Raw genomic sequence first — 18,783 nt, forward strand, 5'->3', positions numbered from 1 at the left:
CTGCTTGCACGTATCTCCAATGGCATCGGATGTGGAGAGCTATGCACACGGCTGCCACGTGGTAGGGGTCAGGTAGGGGTGGTGATGGATGGAGTCGGCATGTGGCAACAAAATCTCTGCAGACAAGTGATCTAGAAGGCATGAAGAAGATGCCCCCACTGCCAAAGACCCCTACACCTGCCAGCTCGAAGCGCCGGGACTATCATGTAGCCAGGGACCTGGGAACTGCTGAGACCTGGCAGCTCCACCGCAAACACCAAGACCCTGAACATAGGCAACCCTGTTGGAGAAGGGGCATGTCTGAAGGCTATCCAGCCCATGATGTCCCTACCACAGCCAGTCAGAGACAGACCCCAGATAGAATCCCCCCCTGCAGTCTTGCAGAACCATAAGATCATCTGTGACAAATGTACCACCTTTCCATACGGGGCCTGCTCCCTGCTGCATGTGTGGATCTCTTCACAAGGATTGGCTTTAGAGTGTGTGCCACTCCATGGGGTGGTCCACCAATCTCCCCCAGGGCTCCATGCACTCAGCAGTACCCTGAGAACCATGCAGTAGCAAGATCAAGTCCACAGAGCAGAGAAGGGAAATCTAGTGGCATGAGCATAGTTCTGGGAGTCAGGGACACGTAGGCCCTATTCAGATGTTTACTCCTTCTGTGGTCTTAGACAAATACTTAATCTCACTGCCTCAATGTCTCCAGCTATAAAGTGGGGGTAATACTCCTCCTTACTACTCTCTTGAGGGTGTTGGGAGCAGTGCTTAATTTGTAATGAAAGAGGTGCCGGGGCTCATGCAATTTTTTTACATTAAGACTGATGCAGCAAGCCCAGAGGTGCTGGGCTATGAACCGCCGAGTCTAGAGATCCCGGGGCTCAGCCCTGGCACAAATTAAGCACTGGTTGGGAGGACTTGCTTTGATAGTTGCAATCTAAGAAAGACTGATTCAATTCTCCAGGAAATGGCAACTGTGCCTGCTTCTGGACTGGGAGTGAGGTGAGGAGGCAATTAAGTCCAATCATTTATTCAGATGGGAAAGCTGACAGCTCTCACCACCTGCTAGCTGGTGACAGGTACATTTTAAAAATAACATTTTTGACATCTGTGCTTTCCTAATGAAGAAGTTATTTAAAAATTCAAGACACTCCCTTGAAAGGCTTTAAATAGTTAGAAGGCTTCAGAACCTGCCTGGCATTATCCTATATCTAACATTAAAGGGTTTTGTTTAAATGGCTACATAACTAAACCCACATTTAACAGGGAAGAACACCTTTGTCTTCATAAAAGATGTAGTCAGGTGGGCATGGGCTTGTCAGACAGCAATGCCTAGGCTCTATTCCTAGCTCTGCCATTGACTCCCATGGTCACAGACAAGTCAAATCTCTCAATAAAATAAGTAAAATAAAACAAGAGGCTACTAGGGTGACCAGATAGCAAGTGTAAAAAATTGGAATGGGGGTGGGGTAATAGGCACCTACATTAGAAAGAGCTCCGAATATCGGGACTGTCCCTATAAAATTAGGATGTCTGGTCACCCTAGAGGCTACCTACTTCACTGGGGAACTGTGTGGGTTAGTTAGTTATTCAGTGAGTGTTGTCTGTCTTGATGGGCAATGTTCCCTTTCCATAACCTGGTAACCAAGTATTGTAGGACACATCTCCTAGCCAATCCTGCATCATATCATTCTCTGAACACTGTAGCTGCCAAAGACCCTGGGGCATCTTGAGCTCTAAACTCCATCCCTCAAAAAATCTTTCATAGTCAGCAAAATGAGAACAGCAGGTAAAGGGGGTTGAAGGGAAAAACAGCAATTCAGCCACTTCAGATAAGGATGCAGATGGCTTTGCTTATGGATCATTAGAAGTGTGTCAAAATTATATGCTATTTTAAAGTAGCAGTAAACCAATGCATGACTCACAAACAGGATTTTAGTAACATCACATGAAAAATTAGGTACTGCAGCAACAAATTCAACATGCTTAGGGCTTAAGGCTCTAGCAGCTTGAATCCATTGCTCTAGCAGGATAAAATTAAAGTAAATTTTTGATTATTAAGAGCCTGATCTTGGAATCCCTGCTCTGTATGTAAAACTCCTATTGAAGTCAAAGGGAGCTCCTGGAATTTCTATGGGTATTTAAATGCTGTATTTGTAATACCTCTTGTATAACAAGAGCTGCTTTAACAACTGTAGTGCATCTCTTCTGATTAGTGACCTCAAATGTTAAAGGAGAAACTAACGAGGAGTACATGGCAGGGATATCAGCATAGCATAATTAAGAGAGAAGTGGGAGAAGGAAAATATTTTGGTACATAGAAATCTCTAAACATAAAAGAGATAATTAAAATTGAAGAGAAAAATGAAAACAAGTTTTGTTTTATACTCAAACACTCATGGTTTTTACTTCATTTACTTTTCCATAGAAAGATCATAATTATGCACAAGTTTAGATATGGTACAGCTGAGAACCGCCCCTCCACTCTCCCACACACACTTCATTGTAGTTAAAGCTTCAGTGGATCATGTATGTTCCTCATTTTATTCAGCAGATATGATGACACAAAAGTAGAACACCTGGAACATTGCAGGTCCAGGCAGAGATGAGAGAGGAAAGGCTGCACACCATCTGCCCCCTATACCACTGGCTCTGGCCTCATCAACCAATACTCTGTCCTCCCTTGTTATGATTAAGGCCTGTCTGAATTTGTACCATTTGGTCAATCTATACCCACTCATTTGGTTACACAAACCGAAAGAGGATGATGGATTTTAAATGCTGTGGATTACCATCTCAATTTCTAAATAAGACTGCTACTGCTAATTTGGCTTTTCTAATAAAGAAGAAAACAAACCATTGGTTAAAATTAAAATCTCAGTATATCACTCAACTAGTGTAGGTATAGTATGCCTGCACTATGGCCAGAAGAGATGGTAAAAAAAAACTATTTGCATTTAATTACTGTAAAAATATCAACTAATGGAGGCCAAAATATTGATCTATTGAATCTTAACGTTTTTTATTTTCTAGCAAGCATTATCATCCAGGTCCTTAATATATAAATATTAAAGGCACACTGTATTTCATAGAAAGTACTTAACGACCAGCCCCTTTTCCTACCAAATCCCCTATTTTAAAAGGTCCTCTGCATCACAGCAGCCTGTCTATGCATGGAGCCACATACGAGGGACTCACACGGGTCCCTACACAGCAAATCAAATTCATTCTCTCTAATAACAGTACAGGTCCACTTGAGAGTGGCTCGAGGGGTTCTTTCACCCTACAGGGCAATTAGGGCTAAAAATTCCTTTTTATGCTTTTCCTAAATGCCTACTCACTAGACTCTTCCATAGGTCAAAGCAGCACAAGTTCAGACAGGGCATAGGCAGTCAGACAGCTGCTTGCCTGCACTTAGGTGCAGGAGAAATTCCCCTAAACCTGTTTATTCCTCCACTTCCATCACTGGAGTATTGAGAGAGATTACTGGCGGGAAAAAACCCTTCTGCTTATCTGAAGAAAGATGATCCCTTGTGGCGTGTCTTTGCAGAGTGGGAGTAAAGAGGAGCTGCCACTGGCATTCCTTAGAAAATTGAAAGGCAACTACATGGAGTGGATTCCTTCCAGAAGAGGATTTGTTGCAGCTTAGGGAAATCCTCATCAGTGAGCTCCCCAGATCTCATGGAACAAGTCAAGTTATCTGCCAAGTAAGGATGGAATCCAGCATGGTTCATGGTGGAATCCCAGAGAGAGAAGGAAGGGAGAGGAGTTGAGAACAACCCAAAAGTTCCACCCTTCTCTTCATTTTGATCAGGATTGGGAAGCTCAATATTTTAAGAGAGTCTAAAAATATCTGGCAAAAGAAAGGGATATAAAAGATGAAAAACCCCCCACCACTTCTCTCAAAATTATATTCAGCAAACAATGTGTTTAAGAGGAGACTAGTTTTACTGCTTGAAACTGATTAATAAATATTACTTACCAGGTCTATATTTTGCATTATGTCCTGGAAGGAAGGGTGAGTTCGAAACTGTTCAAACAGATCCCGCTTGTAAAGCAGTGCATACACCAAATTGGGGTTGTGATGGAGAGAATTTGTCAAGCAGGAATTGATAATCTCTAACATCATTCTGATCACTTCTTCAATCACATTCAGGTCTTGTGCCTTTAAGAAATAAATAAAAGCTTAGCATGCGGTTTTCCGCTATACAATATATTAGGCAGAAATAATAGTACTCAGGTATTATTACTAATGGAGCTGGTAGCTGGACGATATCTCACCAACAGTGAAAAAATTTTGCATTCTTGCTTGTCTGGCAACATAGCTATGCTTTCTCCTTTAACACCCAAACTTTTATCTTAAGGTCAAAGGACTCTAGTGTCCACTTTGCAGAATACTTCTGCCCCAAAGAGCTTTAATCACAGTAACTGCAGCAAGTTAAATTCACTGAAGTTATATGATTTTAGTCAATTTCCACTCCTAACAGGTGATGCAGGCGAATGCAGCTTAGAGAGGTGCACTGCATTTTTTTTCTGTTCAGCTGTCATTGTCAAAAACAAAAAGGAGAAAGACAGACTAAACAGAGAGCCAGGAAAAAAGTCAGCAAGGAGGAAAAAATAGGTGGCAGGAAAAAAGAGAAACAAACAAAAAGTAGGAAGACAATCTGGGCCAAAACACATTCCTCCTCCAACTTTTCTATTGTACATTATTTTGGCACTGAGGAACTCTAGGGTACTGAAGTTGGACATTGATGGTCTTTGAAAAAGTTTCCTACTGGTAGTGCATTAGGTCACCATACTTTAGGTCAATTGCACTTAATGTACTTGACAGCCAACCCAGACAATGACCACCCTTAATCCAACCTTCCATTCTGAACAAAATCACAGAGAAGCTAGCAAAATTCCATCTCCATCACCACCTGACAGCATCCTGGATTCTTCTCACTGGTCCTTCACATCAGGATATGGCACAATCAGCGCTTACACTGGAGAATGGTTCTCCCTTGGTTGTGGGCAATGGGCAAACCTCCCTGCTCATATTGTTCAACCTCTCAGCAGCATTTTACACTGTTGATCAGGACACCTTAGAGACCTGGTAAGGGTGAGCAAAACCACACCAAAATGGCTTCAGTCCTTCTATTATCTTGAACACAGGATTGATAATATTAGCTCATGAGCCTAGCACTGGTTTTGCATTCGACATTTAAGAAAAAGCCATTATCTAACCAATAGCACTTCTCTGTTTCATAATAGAATTCTGCTTACAGTGGGGGAGTAAAAATCATTCCAATTCATTTTATTGGCCTTTCAATCTGCAAATAGTGAAGTTTCTTTCCAGTAGAAAGCCGTACCACTTTTTAAAATCTCTTCAAATTGCAGCAATTATCACATATGAGTTTAACACTGCCCCCTTTGCCGAGGCTGAGGAGGGTAAGAAAAGTTGCCACTATCCCACTTGGGGGAAGGCCAGGGGCGAAAAGGAATTCATGGCTTCCATCCTGAGGCAGCTACTTCCTCTGGACAGTGGAGAGACGTTAGTTTCCCTGCTGCTGCTCCGTATTGGGAGTGAATATACGGCCTTCCAGATGTCTACCTCTTTTCCCCCACATTCATCTCCTCCACAGCTTCCAGTGCCCTGTGCAACAACGTTCCTGTCCCCACTTCATTGGGGAGTGACGCAAGCAATGTAGATTGGATAGACTCCAGTCTTTCATGTCAGTTTGTCTTCCATGTACACAAAGCAGGTCTAAATTATAAAGTTCCTGTGAAATGCTTGTTGGAATAACACTATACTGTGCACATGTTCTAATTCATTTTTAATCCACAGCATGCCAGCTGTTTTTTTGTTTTTTAATAACTACTGCAAGAGGGTTTTTTTTGAAGGGGGTTACAGTCTCTGTTCCAGCCCTGAGGATATCCCACTTTTTACTGCTTTGGTGTCACACATCTTGAAGGCCCTTTGTACTGTGACCAATAGAATCCTGACAGAAACTCATTGCAGAGATGATCACTGCAGTTATTTAATCAGCCAAAGGGATCATAGTGTTGTGTGACAGAAAGCACTCCTGGCATTCAGGACAAGTGTGCGCTCCCTCCCTCTGTAATAGCCCCAATACCTGGCTTTGAGCTACTAAATGCATTTTAGTCAAAACATGGAGTAATTGCGTCAACTGAGTTATAGTGAAAAATTCAGACCTGATTGAGCAAGGCGCTTCTCCCTTGACGTCAGCTGAGTTGTACCTACTTAATCAGGTTTAAATCTGTCTCAACATTTTTTTGAACTATGGCTGATAAACAGCATATTAGGGTAGGATTTTCAAAAACTCTCCTTTCTGGTTTAACTCTATTCCCACTGAAGTGGGGAGAAGAGGATAGACACTAGCCTGGGACTTGGGAGACATGAGTTCAATTCCCTGCTCCACCACAGACACCTTGTATGACCCTGGGCAAGTCACTTAACCTCTCTGTGTTCAAGTTCTCATCTGCAAAATAGGAATAATGGCACTTCCCTACCTCACGGGGGTGGTGTGAGAATAAATAAATTTAAAACTGTGAGGCTGTCTAATACTACAGTAATAGAGGCCACATAAGTACCTAAAAACTGATTAGGTTTAAAACTGATAAGACTCCAGTTGTCTAAAACTTTAAGAAGGTAAAATCACTAAATGGCCATGACATGGTAACATTAAATCACTACCAACCTGGGTTGAATTCATTAGCAAAGGGGTGAAATGCCTTGTATCCCATTACCACACTGATGAACTATCAAGTGTCCCAAAGCAGTCATGAAAAAAAATCTTCCTGGGTGAGAACGTGGTTTGCTAAGCTTTGAGTCACGAACAAATTTTATGGCAGAGTTGTAACTCTCATGCCACCTCCCAACCACCACAACCCTAGGGTTCAGGATGGACAGAGAGCAGATCTCACTATAGCAGATTTATCCTGCTGCCTAAAACATGACTGCAGACACATACCTAGTGCCCACACACCTAATTAACCAACAACGCTCACCTTAAACATGGGGAAGTAAAGCTAATTTAAACAGAAAAATATTAATATCTACCACCAACATGCTGTTTATTGAAAAACAAACCTGTTCATTGCTAAGCACACAGTCTGCATCAAGCAGCTAAAAGAACATGAAGTAACTCCTCAATAATAAGGTCTAAGGTTACTTTAGTACTTAATGGATGGAACTTCCCCCCACATTTTAATTTCAAATACAATCATCAAAGAAGGGGAACAGTGTTAGACATCATATTTCAGATTTCTCCCTGTAACTTTCTATACAGATATTATGTAGAATGAGCTCTATAAATGAATGTTAAAGAATGGTTGATAATCCTATTATTCCACACATGCTATTTGCAAATAGAACACTGTATGCTGCTATAATTTCTGATTAAAGCATTCTGAGTAGCTTTAAATCTTAAATTTCTACAAACATGAAAAAAAAACAAGTTGAAAGTCAAGGACAGTATTTGGATGTCAGAATGTAGACATGCTGTCAGAGCAGATAAAATATTGTTCTTTTGTTGCTTTGCATCACCAGTATCAAGCTAAGGCACCTCTGCATCTAAATGTGGCGTCAAGACAGATATAAACAAGGTTATAAAAACATTTCATAGTTAAAGAAAAAAGTTTTTATCACCTTGTGTAATAACTTTCAGACCAGTTTCAACACAAGTGAAACATAGAACGTGTGTGTCTGGGATGACGGCTAGAAACAGTTAAATTTTAGGAGCTATTTTCTTGAGTAGGCTAGATGTCATCCATAATAAAAAGAAAACAAGTACACTGATATTTTTGTACTCACCAGTCTAGCTGTTGTGTGGTAATGGTGAATCAAAACAAGACACACTAGTTTGATCTAGTGAGGTTTCCATAGGGACTAAAGGGCTGGAGTGCAAGTTCTGCATGGTCTTCATAATTCAGTTGTTACACCATTGCCAACTGCTAATTACTCATTAGGATACCGGTATCAAAAACATCTCAGATGCATGGAATTCAACTAGACCAGTGTTTCTCAACCTTTTAAGTAGCAAGTACCCCCTAACTTCTGAACATTTTAATAAGTACCCCAACACTCAATTTTCCACTCTGAGAAATTCAATCTTTTTCCCCTTTACCACTGGACGACTGTATTTCTTGTAAAGCAGGAGAGTTCTGAGTTCTGCAATGCTGTGTGGCTGTGGCAGATCACAAACCCCTGCTGTTTCTCCCCTTCTACCTCCTCCCCTTCCTCCACATAGGAGCAAAGGTCAACACCAGCCAATCACTATGGCCTGATGATGGGGTCACGTGGTGTTCTCCTCACACAGGCGTGAACTTGTGAGGTATGAGCAGGCAGTAGCGGCCCACCAGAGTGGATAGCAGCGCTCCCCATGGCCGTCCCTAGGGGGGTGCGGGCTTGGGGCAAATCACACTGTGTGGGCCCCCTCAACATTTTTATACTGGTAAAATCTGGGAATGTCATAGTTGTCAATCACTGCTCAACTAGAGCAGTGAAATTGACAAGCCTGCGGGTAGAGCCCGGCTTCAGGACTGGGCAAGCCGCTGGGCTCTCTGTCTGGCTTTCTGGGCACCAGACTTTGAGCCAGGGAGGGGAGTTGCCACCTGGGCAAGTTGCAGGTGGCTGCTACCTGGCTACCAGCCCAGGAGGTGGGTGACTGTCACCTGCTCCGAGCTGGGGCGGAGGAGGCTTCCATGTAGGCTGGGACCCGGGGATGTGGGCAGGCGGCAGGCAGCTGTTGTCCGTCTTCAAGCCAGGGCGCGGGAGGCTGTCTCTCGGCTCAGAGCTGAAGCCCTTGTGGCAGCCATCCAGCTACAAGCCCAGCTCATGGGGTGCAGGAGGCTGATGCCGGGCTCCCACCTGGGAGCTTGGACTGGGCAGGACGCGGGCGGCTGCTGCCGGGCTTCCCCAGAAGTCAGCGGCTGCTGCCCACCTCCCTTCACTGGATTTTTCACCACATACCCCCTGCCTGTGTCTTGCGTACCCACAGGGGAACACGTACAACAGGTTGAGAAACTATTAACTAGACCATGACACTGATTTGTGCTGCAAAAATAGGGGCTTGGTGACATCTTGGATTTATGTAGGGTCCTTCACGCAAAAGGATCAGAAAAGAGATTTAATTATTTTTACATCTATGCATCTAGAAATCACTCAATCTACCAGTGAAACATAATGTGAAAAGTAAAGAGTGCACAGCATCACTTCATAACTGCTTGTGATAGAAAATTGGGCACTGAAAGCAGAGCAAAAGTAGGAACAGCAGTTGCCATTAACATTTGCCAACAAAGCCCACAGAGCGGTAACCTTAGGTACCACAGGTTTTCCCTTCTACTCAGGATAGGAAATAACTGCGGTAACTTTGTTGGCAAATATTTACTTTTTAAATAGATCCCTGGCTACGGTCAAACTGCATGAGACACAATTCAGCCGGTGCTATGCAAAAGTGGCTGAAAGATCACCTTCGGAGTCCCTTGATCCTGGTGCTGCTCTGTGCAGTCTGTTCCTCTTGTGTAGAGAGAGAAAGAAACAAGCAAATGAGATTCAGAAAGAGAGGAGAATGAAAACAGAGACAACAGGATATAGAGCAGAAGACTGGAGACACAGAAATAGGAGGATAACTAAAAATATATGAGCAAGCTAGATAATCATTGAGGAAAAAGACACAAATGAGGGTGCAAAGACTAGACAAACTGATGGACAAAATTAGATGGTACAGTCTCCCATCCACGCTAAATCACTGCTTTTCTTATTTTTTAATATAATCCATTTCATGAATAGCAGGACAACACTCTGGCACTGTGTTTCAGAGACTTCACTGCAATCCTTGAGTATTTAAAGCCATGTGGCCCCTACATGTTTCTTAAAGCACCAGCTGCAGCATAATTGTTTAAAATTGTACTGCTTAAAAAATGACATGAATACAGACCCAACCATTGAAAACTGGGTGTCCAAACTTAAGCTTTTTAAATCCATGTTTAGACACCTGAACAAAAGTAGCTTGATTTTCGGTAAGTGGAAGATACAGATGCTCAATGCATTTAGAAATCTGGTCATATTTTGTTACGTGCCTAATTTTTGGCTCCTAAATTTTAATATTCTGATCGTAATATTTATTAATTTTCTTTTTAATGTTACGTTAAGCGCTTGGAGTGAGAGTGAACACCCAGCCTCTAAATTTTTTTGATTCCAAAGTCCATTTTGGAGGAAAAAGATGTCTCCCTTGCCAGTCAAGGTCTTTCTTTTCTTTTTTTCTTTTTCTTTTTTTTTTTAAACTACTACTGAAATCTTTCCAACAGGAACCAAGATAAGCTACTTTGATTTTTTTTGGTTCCTTTCCTACTATGCTAAATTAACTTTAGATGGAAACTTTTAGATCACGTAGGATCAGAATTTCAGTCATTTACGAGAGTACATTCCCCTATCCAAAGAGACGCTAATTGATTAATCCAGCTCACAGACTGACATAAAGGCTGTGCTAAACTCCAGAATGCGAGAGAGAGGCATGTTCTTTTAAAGAGTACTAGATATCTAAATGAAACTATTCTCTCTTCATTTTCAGCATATAGCAATTTGCCAGCTACATTTTTACTTTTAAGTTAGCCTTCAGCAGCTACTCAGTGCTTGTCTTCACTACTGAGTTAACTTGAGTTAGCTCTTACTCAGGTGTTGCCCTTAACCTGGCTTCCATCCACCCACAACACCCTCTAGCCCAACTGTGGTGGTGCTTCCAACCCAGGGTAGCTGGCTCGTCTTGAGGTATAGGCTAAAGAGAAGGCTACTCACCCTGTGCAATAACTGAGGTTCTTTGAGATATGTGTCTCTATGGATGATCCACTTTAGGTGTATCTGCATCCCTGCGCCTAAGATTGGAGATTTTTAGTAGCAGTGCCTGTCTGGGCCGCACATGCGCTCTCCCCATCTCATGCCGTATTTGGCGGCTATACTGATCTGTGTGGCCAAACCACTCTCAGTTCCTTGTCTACAGCAGAGCTTGTGTCTAGAAACTCTGAAGTAGTGGGCTGAAGGGTGGGTAGTGGAGCACCATAGGGACACTCAAAGGTATAGGCTTCTTGCAAGAGGCACAGAGTTTGAACTCCAGAGACCGGGTCATGCCCCGACCCTGTGTAAAATGCACTAACTAACTTCTAACTACTAACACACAACTATATACACTAAAATAAAACAGGAATATTAATACTCGTGAGAGCAAGAGAGTGTTCAAGCACCGTCAAAGCTGGTGAAAAGGAACTGAGAGGGAGGGGGGCCGGCAGCGCTCTACATACGGGCGCATACGCGCACCGCTGCAGAGGGCGCTAGAGCCGGTCCTATGGATACCACTAGGGGAAAAATTTCCAGTCCTGGTGCATGTGGCGCACACACCTAATTCAGAACGGACATAAGCAAGTACTCGAAGAACTACTTTTCCCATTTAAATAGTGCATTCATGTTTTACCACGCTGATGAATCACAGACATATTTGTGTGGCTGACTTCTGCAGGTAAGCAAGGCAATACTGCAGGCTTATGCCCACTGAGATTATGACAACTGTGCAGGACACCAAACTGGCAGCTAAAATTATCACACAGCAAGTCAAAGCACAAAGTGGCTTTTCTTACTGGAGGTGGGCAGCATGCTGACAGAGCAGAAATAAGATGGATGGGCAGAACAAAAGAAGTAAGTTTAACAAAGAGAAATAGATGTAGCGTAAAGAGGGACAGAGAAAACAAAATTACAAAAGAGAAAGACGACAGAAGTTGGAGATGCTAAAGAGAAAAAAACACTGGGGAGGGAAATATTTTAGTATGATTCTCAGCAGAGACATGATTTCCTTAGCAAAAAGGAGAAGCATGCTGTACAGAGGTTTCCATTTTCTTTTCATCAGATTTTTGGGAGTTGAAAGACTCCAATAAAATTTAAGGAAGCAGAGAGACACGAGACCCATTGAAAAAAAATTAAGTGAAAACAGTATTCTTAATTTACTATTTTTGACACAACTGTAACCTTCTAAGACTGCTGTATTTCCGAGGTGAATAACATAATTTGCCTGTAACTAGACCTTCTACATGTTTCCAAAGATACACAAATAAGGGAACTCAGGCAAACCCTTCGTATTTGGCCACGGTACTCTTTGTGAAGGAATATTGTGACTCATACAAACCATCCTCAAACACTCACCACACAAAGGATAAGTTAATTCAGACTTCCCCTGCAATATTAACAACCTCCCTAAAAAACCATTTTTGCCGCCATGTATGTCACCTCCCTATACACCAACATCTCTCACCATGACAGCATTGCTGCCTGCCTCAGATAGCTACAAGACAAAGGATAACTTCAGATATTCACCCCAAACATGTCACCAAGCTCATCCATTTCATCTTCACCCACAACAATTTTACATTTAATGACAAACATTTTGTCCAAACCATAGAATAGGATAGCTCCCCAATATGCAAATCTTTTCATGGGCCACCCTGAGAAAGAATTTCTGGACAAATGCACCACAAAACCAAAGATACAGCAATAACATTTTTATCCTCTGGACAGACAACAAACTCCCACATAGATTTCCACAACAACTTCAACAACCACCACCCATCCATCTAGAACACTCACGTCATCAACACTTAGAGCAACTTCCTGGACACCCTGATCAGCTTCAACAATGGAGTCCACAGACCTGCAAATAACTGTATGAAAGAAATGCACAGATCACCACACTTACCTTCATAGATCTAGCAAGCACCCCAAATGCAACAGGCACTCAGATACCACAGAATATGCTCTGAGAAGGTTTGGGATATACATCTTAACACATTTAAAATTGCCTTCACCAAACAAGGACATTCCAGTAGAGTAGATCCATGGAATGAATCACTCAAATACCCTGAAAGAACCTGCTTCAATACAGGGGGAAAAAACCCCACACCCCTAGTTGTCAGCTACCACTCTCCAATGGAACCCATATGGGGTATCATCAAATAATTACAACCCATACTTGATGGGGTCCGCATCCTAAAATAAATCTTTCCTGAACCCCCTCTTCTGACCTTCAAACAACCCCCAGCTTCAGCAAGCTCCCCATCAAAAGCAAGCTCCCAACAGATGAGGACACACCAACTCAAAATGGCACAAGAACCTGCCATAACAACAGATGCAAAACCTGTAGACATATCTTCACTGATAAAATGATCAATGAAAATCAATGAAAAATCTCCTATGCCTCCAGAGGTGTTAATTGCCCACTTCAGCTTGAATGGTCTCTTGCAACATATGTCAAACTCCTTATACTTAATAATCTGTTCAATCTTGTATTTACCTGTGCAACTCTGAGAACCTTTTTCAGAGCTTGCCTCTCTCACTAACATGGCTACAACAACACTGCAAACTGGATGCCCTGACATTTTACTATAAGAAAATGCCAAATCTCTTTGGTTTTCTAAAAAAATTTACTGTTTCTGGTCATCCAGACACCTTTCGTAAAGAGTGAACCGTGTGTTGGTTCTCTTCAAGGACCATGAATCAGTGAGTACGGGGTACTAAGCTTGAAAAGGAACTGCTTGGGCACCTTTTGCTTAAAAATGAAATTCAAAGCGTTAATGATGAGTTTGATGACCACCAATGCTAGATTGAGAGTCCAAATGACATTCCTACCATGCATCCTTCAACACAGCAGTATGATATTCTGTAATATCATCTCCAAAGTGCAATGTAAACATTCTGCTTTCCACTTAATTCAGTCATTGGTTAATTTGATAAGAACTTCTGGAACGAAACTGCTGGCATTAGAAGCATATTCCCTTAATTATGATCAGTTCTGCTTCTATTAAGTAGGCATTGGGAAATTATATTACTGGCCATAAAATTATTTTGTTATTGGTTAATAAAGAGGGCACCAAAATTTGAAATAAGGTGAAATTAAAAAAAAAAGTTTATAAGTATAAAACCTGTTTTAGAGACTGAAAATGGAAAAAAAATACCAGGGGCCATGCAGATTGGGAGATGCACTTTGGTGAACGTATAGCAGAAGGAACCACTTATTTCAGACAGATAGGAACTGATTTAATCAATGTAAATAGTTATACTTGTCTACTTTTTCTCAGATCTGGAAGGAGAAATGCCTACAGGGGACTTGTACTCTTCATGAGCTACATTTCTAAAGCTAAAGGTGGATGCACTGTGAATTGTAAAACTCTAAGGACCACATTTTACCCAAACCAGTATAAGGCCTGCAATGGTTCCCAACCTTCTAATGCAGTGCTAGCAGAGGGGATGCAAAGTTAGTAAACCCTATTCCTAGAGTGGTGTACATTCTCAGTGACAAAGTATGCCATTCAGAGCAGATGCACACGCAAGGAAGTAACAAAACAATCTCATCAATTCTTGCCCTGTAATCAGAACAAGAGACCAAAATCCTTCCTCTAAAGCATCAGAGATGGCCACAGCTGGAATGAGTCACTGGATAGGCCAATGTTCTGAGGTGGGGGCACAGAGAATTCCCTCTCTCAGATGCGTGCCTGGTGTGTCTTGCTCATATGCTCAGGGTAATACTGATCACCATTTTGGAGTTCAGGAAGGAATTTTCCTCCAGGTCAGATTGGCAGGGACCTTGTGGGGTTATTTTTGTCTTCCTCTGAAGCAAGGGATATGGATCATTTGGGTCTCTCTCACCAAATCAATTCCCTGCCATTACAAGGGCCTTGGGCTTTGGTGGCACACAATAGTTTAGGCTCCAGAGGCCTGTAATAGTCACAGGATGGGCGACTTGGTCCCGGGAAGCAGGAAGAAAAAGGCGTAGGGATCATGGGGAAGAATCAGTTGAAGATGAGCTCCCAGTGTGATGCTGTGCCCAAAAGGGCTAGTGCAATCAGTAGATGTAAAAAACCAGGGGGGATATTATCCTGGAAGTTATATTATCTCTGTATTTGGCACTGGTGTGACTGCTACAGAAATACTGTGTCCAGTTCTGGTGTGCACAGTTCAAGATGGATAAAGTTCACCGAAGAGCCACAATAATGATTGAAGAATTAGAAAAATAAGCCTTACAGTGACAGATTCAAGGAGCTCAATCTGTTTTGCTTAACAAAGAGAAGACTAAGGTGAGTTGATCATAGTCAGTAAGTACCCACATGGGGAACAGAAATTTGATAATGGGTGCTGCAATCTAGCAAAGGTCTAACGATAGCCAAGAGCTAGACAAATTCAGACTGGAAATAAGGCACAAAAATTTAACAATCAGGGTAATTAACCATGGGAACAATTTAGCCAGGATCGTGGCAGACTCTCAATCACTGGCAATTTTAAAATCAAGATTGGATGTTTTTTTAAAAGACCTGCTCTAGTTCAACATGAATTAATTCAAAGAAATCCTGTTGCCTGTGTTATGCAGGAGGTCTGACTAGATGTTCACAATGGTCCGTTTTTATAATCCATGAATCTAGTGTAATCCAGATTGTTGAGCCCCATACAAGGGTAACTGGGAGTCATTTAGTGGTCTGTGATGTGCCAGAGCTCAAACTAGATATTCTGGTAGTTCCCATCTGGCCTTAAACTTGTATGACTCTAACCACTGACTGACAAATAGAGTGAACAAAATCAGCAAGGAAATATTATAGGAGGTGCACTTAGCAACATCTATACTTAAGGTGCTTTGATGCTTTCAATTATAAAGCCCTGCTTTCAGTTGCTTATAACTTTGCCAAACTTTACCTGTTTGGGTTGAAATTTTCCATCTGCACTAAGCATGCTCCATCCCTTCCCAGCTCCCATGTGCTGACCAGACTGCACATGTGCCATCCCAACAGAGTGAATAAATATGCTCCATTTCAGAGCAGTAAGGGCTGAACGTGACTTTTCCTGTAATTGCTGCTCCTGGATGCAGTCGGTCATTGTGGTGCCAGGCACCAGAACTGAGACCTGGGATACACTCTCTCTGTGCTCTCAATTCTCCCCCTGTCAACACGTAGGAGGTTTCCTCCTCCATGACTCCAAACTCGAATGCAGAAGGGACAAGAAATTGGGATGGAGGGAGGTAGACTAACACAGAGACTGGGAATAGCTGGGTCAGGAGACTGAGAGCTAGTAAGTGAAGGAAGAGAAGAGAAGCCTGAGATGCAGTTGAAATAAATAGGAGCAGTGTTTTGAATTTATGAAGTACTATATAATACTAAGTACTCTGAAAAATCAAATCGGGCACCCAAAAATCAGTGGATACTTTTGACCTTCCTCTATACCACAGTGCCCTAGCTGTAAAATAGAAAAAAAAAATACCCCCTCATATTATCAGGGGTGTTTTAAGCAACTTTTATTCTGGACTTTCCTAACCTCTGAATGCTCAACTTTGCGACCTTAACGTTTCTTTAACATAGCTGTGTGTGTGCAATATTATATATAACATGAGATTATTACAAAATAAAATCTTACAACTCCTATTAAACTTAAATCTGCAACTTGATCCATAATATCATAGAATCATAGAGTTGGAAGGGACCTCAGGAGGTCATCTAGTCCAACCCCCTGCTCAGAGCAGGACTAACCTCAGCTAAATAATCCCAGTGAGGGCTTTGTCAAGACGCATCTTAAAAACCTCTAAAGATAGAGATTCCACCACCTCCCTAGGTAACCCATTCCAGTGCTTCACCACCCTCCTAGTGAAAAACTTTTTCCTAATGTTCAACCTAAACCTCCCCCTCTGCAACTTGAGACCGTTGCTCCTTGTTCGGTCATCTGCCACCACTGAGAACAGCCTAGCTCCATCCTCCCTGGAACCCCCTTTCAGGTAGTTAAAGGCTGCTATCAAATCCCTCCTCATTCTTCTCTTCTGTAGACTGAGAAAGCCTAGTTCCTTCAGCCTCTCCTCATAAGTTTTGTGCTCCAGCCCCCTAATCAACAGTTCCATTATAATATAGATACAATTCTACATGGGTATTGCCAACAAGGAAAAATAAAAGGAAATGTCCATTACATATACCAAAAGGCATATGAATATATTGTATTAACCCCAAGCTGGCAGCTGTTTTTGAAAATAAATCCAGAATTATAAGGAGCTCTGGGGCTTGTCTGTTAACCATCTTCTCCTGAACCAAATTCAGCTCCCACCAGAGATGCACCAACAGATGAAATTTGGTAACTGGTAGCTAGGATCTACATATATTCATAGAGAACCCAGACTGGTATCAGATGGACGCCCTTGGATAATTCACCACTATGTTTTAATGCAGTTGGCTTCATAAATGCAAATTATTAGGTTTTCAGATGGTTAGCAGTTGGTTCTTCCGTACCTACTCCTAACGTAAGTACCACAAACTTTGGTGTCGAGGTGCTACTTTACGTCCAATAGACAAGTTGGCACTTGGGGGAATTTTACTTTGATAACTTCATTTAACAGCATCCACAACTATAGTTCTCATTATGTAAACTTCCTTTTCCTCTTTGGAGGGGCATTTATACAGTTAACTGGTTTCAAATCATTTACTTTATTTTAGTTACTTTAAGAGAAGCATATGTATCTTGTTTGTATTAGCTTTGGGGAGCTTCCAAGTGGGTTGTCTCAATTTCCTGCATTTTCAGCAGAAAATAAAACCTTTAACAAAATTATGTGGCTTTGCCAAAGGGGTGGGGGTTGGGGGAGAAGAAGGAAGTGCATAAGAAAGCTGCTTTTAAAGTTAATGCACAAATGGCCTTCAAAGCCAATCATTTGGTGATACAGCTCTGTTATCTTTGTGTAGCTAATTTACTGGCACACATAATACTTTGTGACTCTCATATGTCAAAACCTGACTAGCTTTCAGCCACAATTCTGAGTTGTTGTGGGGAGAAAGAAGGGAACTCCAGTGTTAAGAGAAAAATGACATGGCTCACAAATGAATATACCATCAATAAAAGACTAAATCAGAGGCCTATGAGCATTACTCAGAATTGAAAATGGGGTTGTCACTTCGGGAACAAAGTTAATAATAATAAATCATCAACCATATGATTTAATATCCTTGGGATTATGGCTCTTTCACTATCATTCTCTTTCTGTTTTTCCATTATTAAAAAAATGCAGTTTTTAAGAAGTGATATCATCTGCCTTCTCCATACTGTACGTCTGCCTATATCGTACCATGCTAAACTAGATTCTTCAACAAGCAATGTATACTGTCACTCTTCATCATACTGAAGAATTGTTTCAGTGATGGGAGGCAGAAGCTTTTTAAAACTGCAGCTGTCACTCAGAACAGCAAGGGAGAAACTGGGGAAAGAGATGGCAAGCTGTATTCTACTCCTACTCCTAATGTAATTTCCACAAACTCTGGTGTCAAGGTGCTACTCTATGTCCAATAGACAAGTTGGCACTTGGGGGAATTTTACTCTGATATCATTTAACAGCATCTGCAGAAAACAGAGAAAAGAGAAAAAACAGCCAGCAACCAGCCTGAGCCAAGGTAAAATATGTGCCAAATGAAAACTGGCAAGGTGATAACCCCAACTATTTTGTTACTTTGCTAACCCTTTTAGAGGGTTTAACAGCAGCAGATGCTGACAAGGATGCTCAACCAAAAATGGTCTGTGAAGATTTATAGACATCCAGGTTGAAATGACAACTCCAGCTCAAGTCAGCAATTCTAATGCATGTTGGAAAATGTAGTCCATCCCAAAAGGCATACTCTTCCTCCAATGCATCATAACAAATCTGAATTAGAACTGGAGTCTTCTGCAGATGATATTTAGGATTGACAGACTATTTTAATCAATGTAGGCAGCCTCTCTCTTCTCACAAAATGTAT

At 41.8% G+C, this 18,783-nt stretch overlaps 1 protein-coding gene across 2 annotated transcripts in view; it reads right to left on the bottom strand.

Annotated features, from left to right (window-relative positions):
* Positions 1–18,783, bottom strand: part of DYM (dymeclin) — a 382,124-nt gene that overhangs the window by 53,384 nt on the left and 309,957 nt on the right. For both annotated transcript variants that reach the window (XM_067545393.1, XM_067545392.1), the window contains one exon: positions 3,980–4,162. In XM_067545393.1, coding sequence (XP_067401494.1) covers positions 3,980–4,162 — 183 coding nt within the window. The remainder of the gene's footprint in view (positions 1–3,979; positions 4,163–18,783) is intronic.

The sequence above is a fragment of the Emydura macquarii genome, unplaced genomic scaffold (assembly GCF_026122565.2).
Source record: "Emydura macquarii macquarii isolate MOO-44397 ecotype Brisbane River unplaced genomic scaffold, CSIRO-AGI_Emac_v2 contig_1045, whole genome shotgun sequence".
Classification (NCBI taxonomy): Eukaryota; Metazoa; Chordata; order Testudines; family Chelidae; genus Emydura; species Emydura macquarii.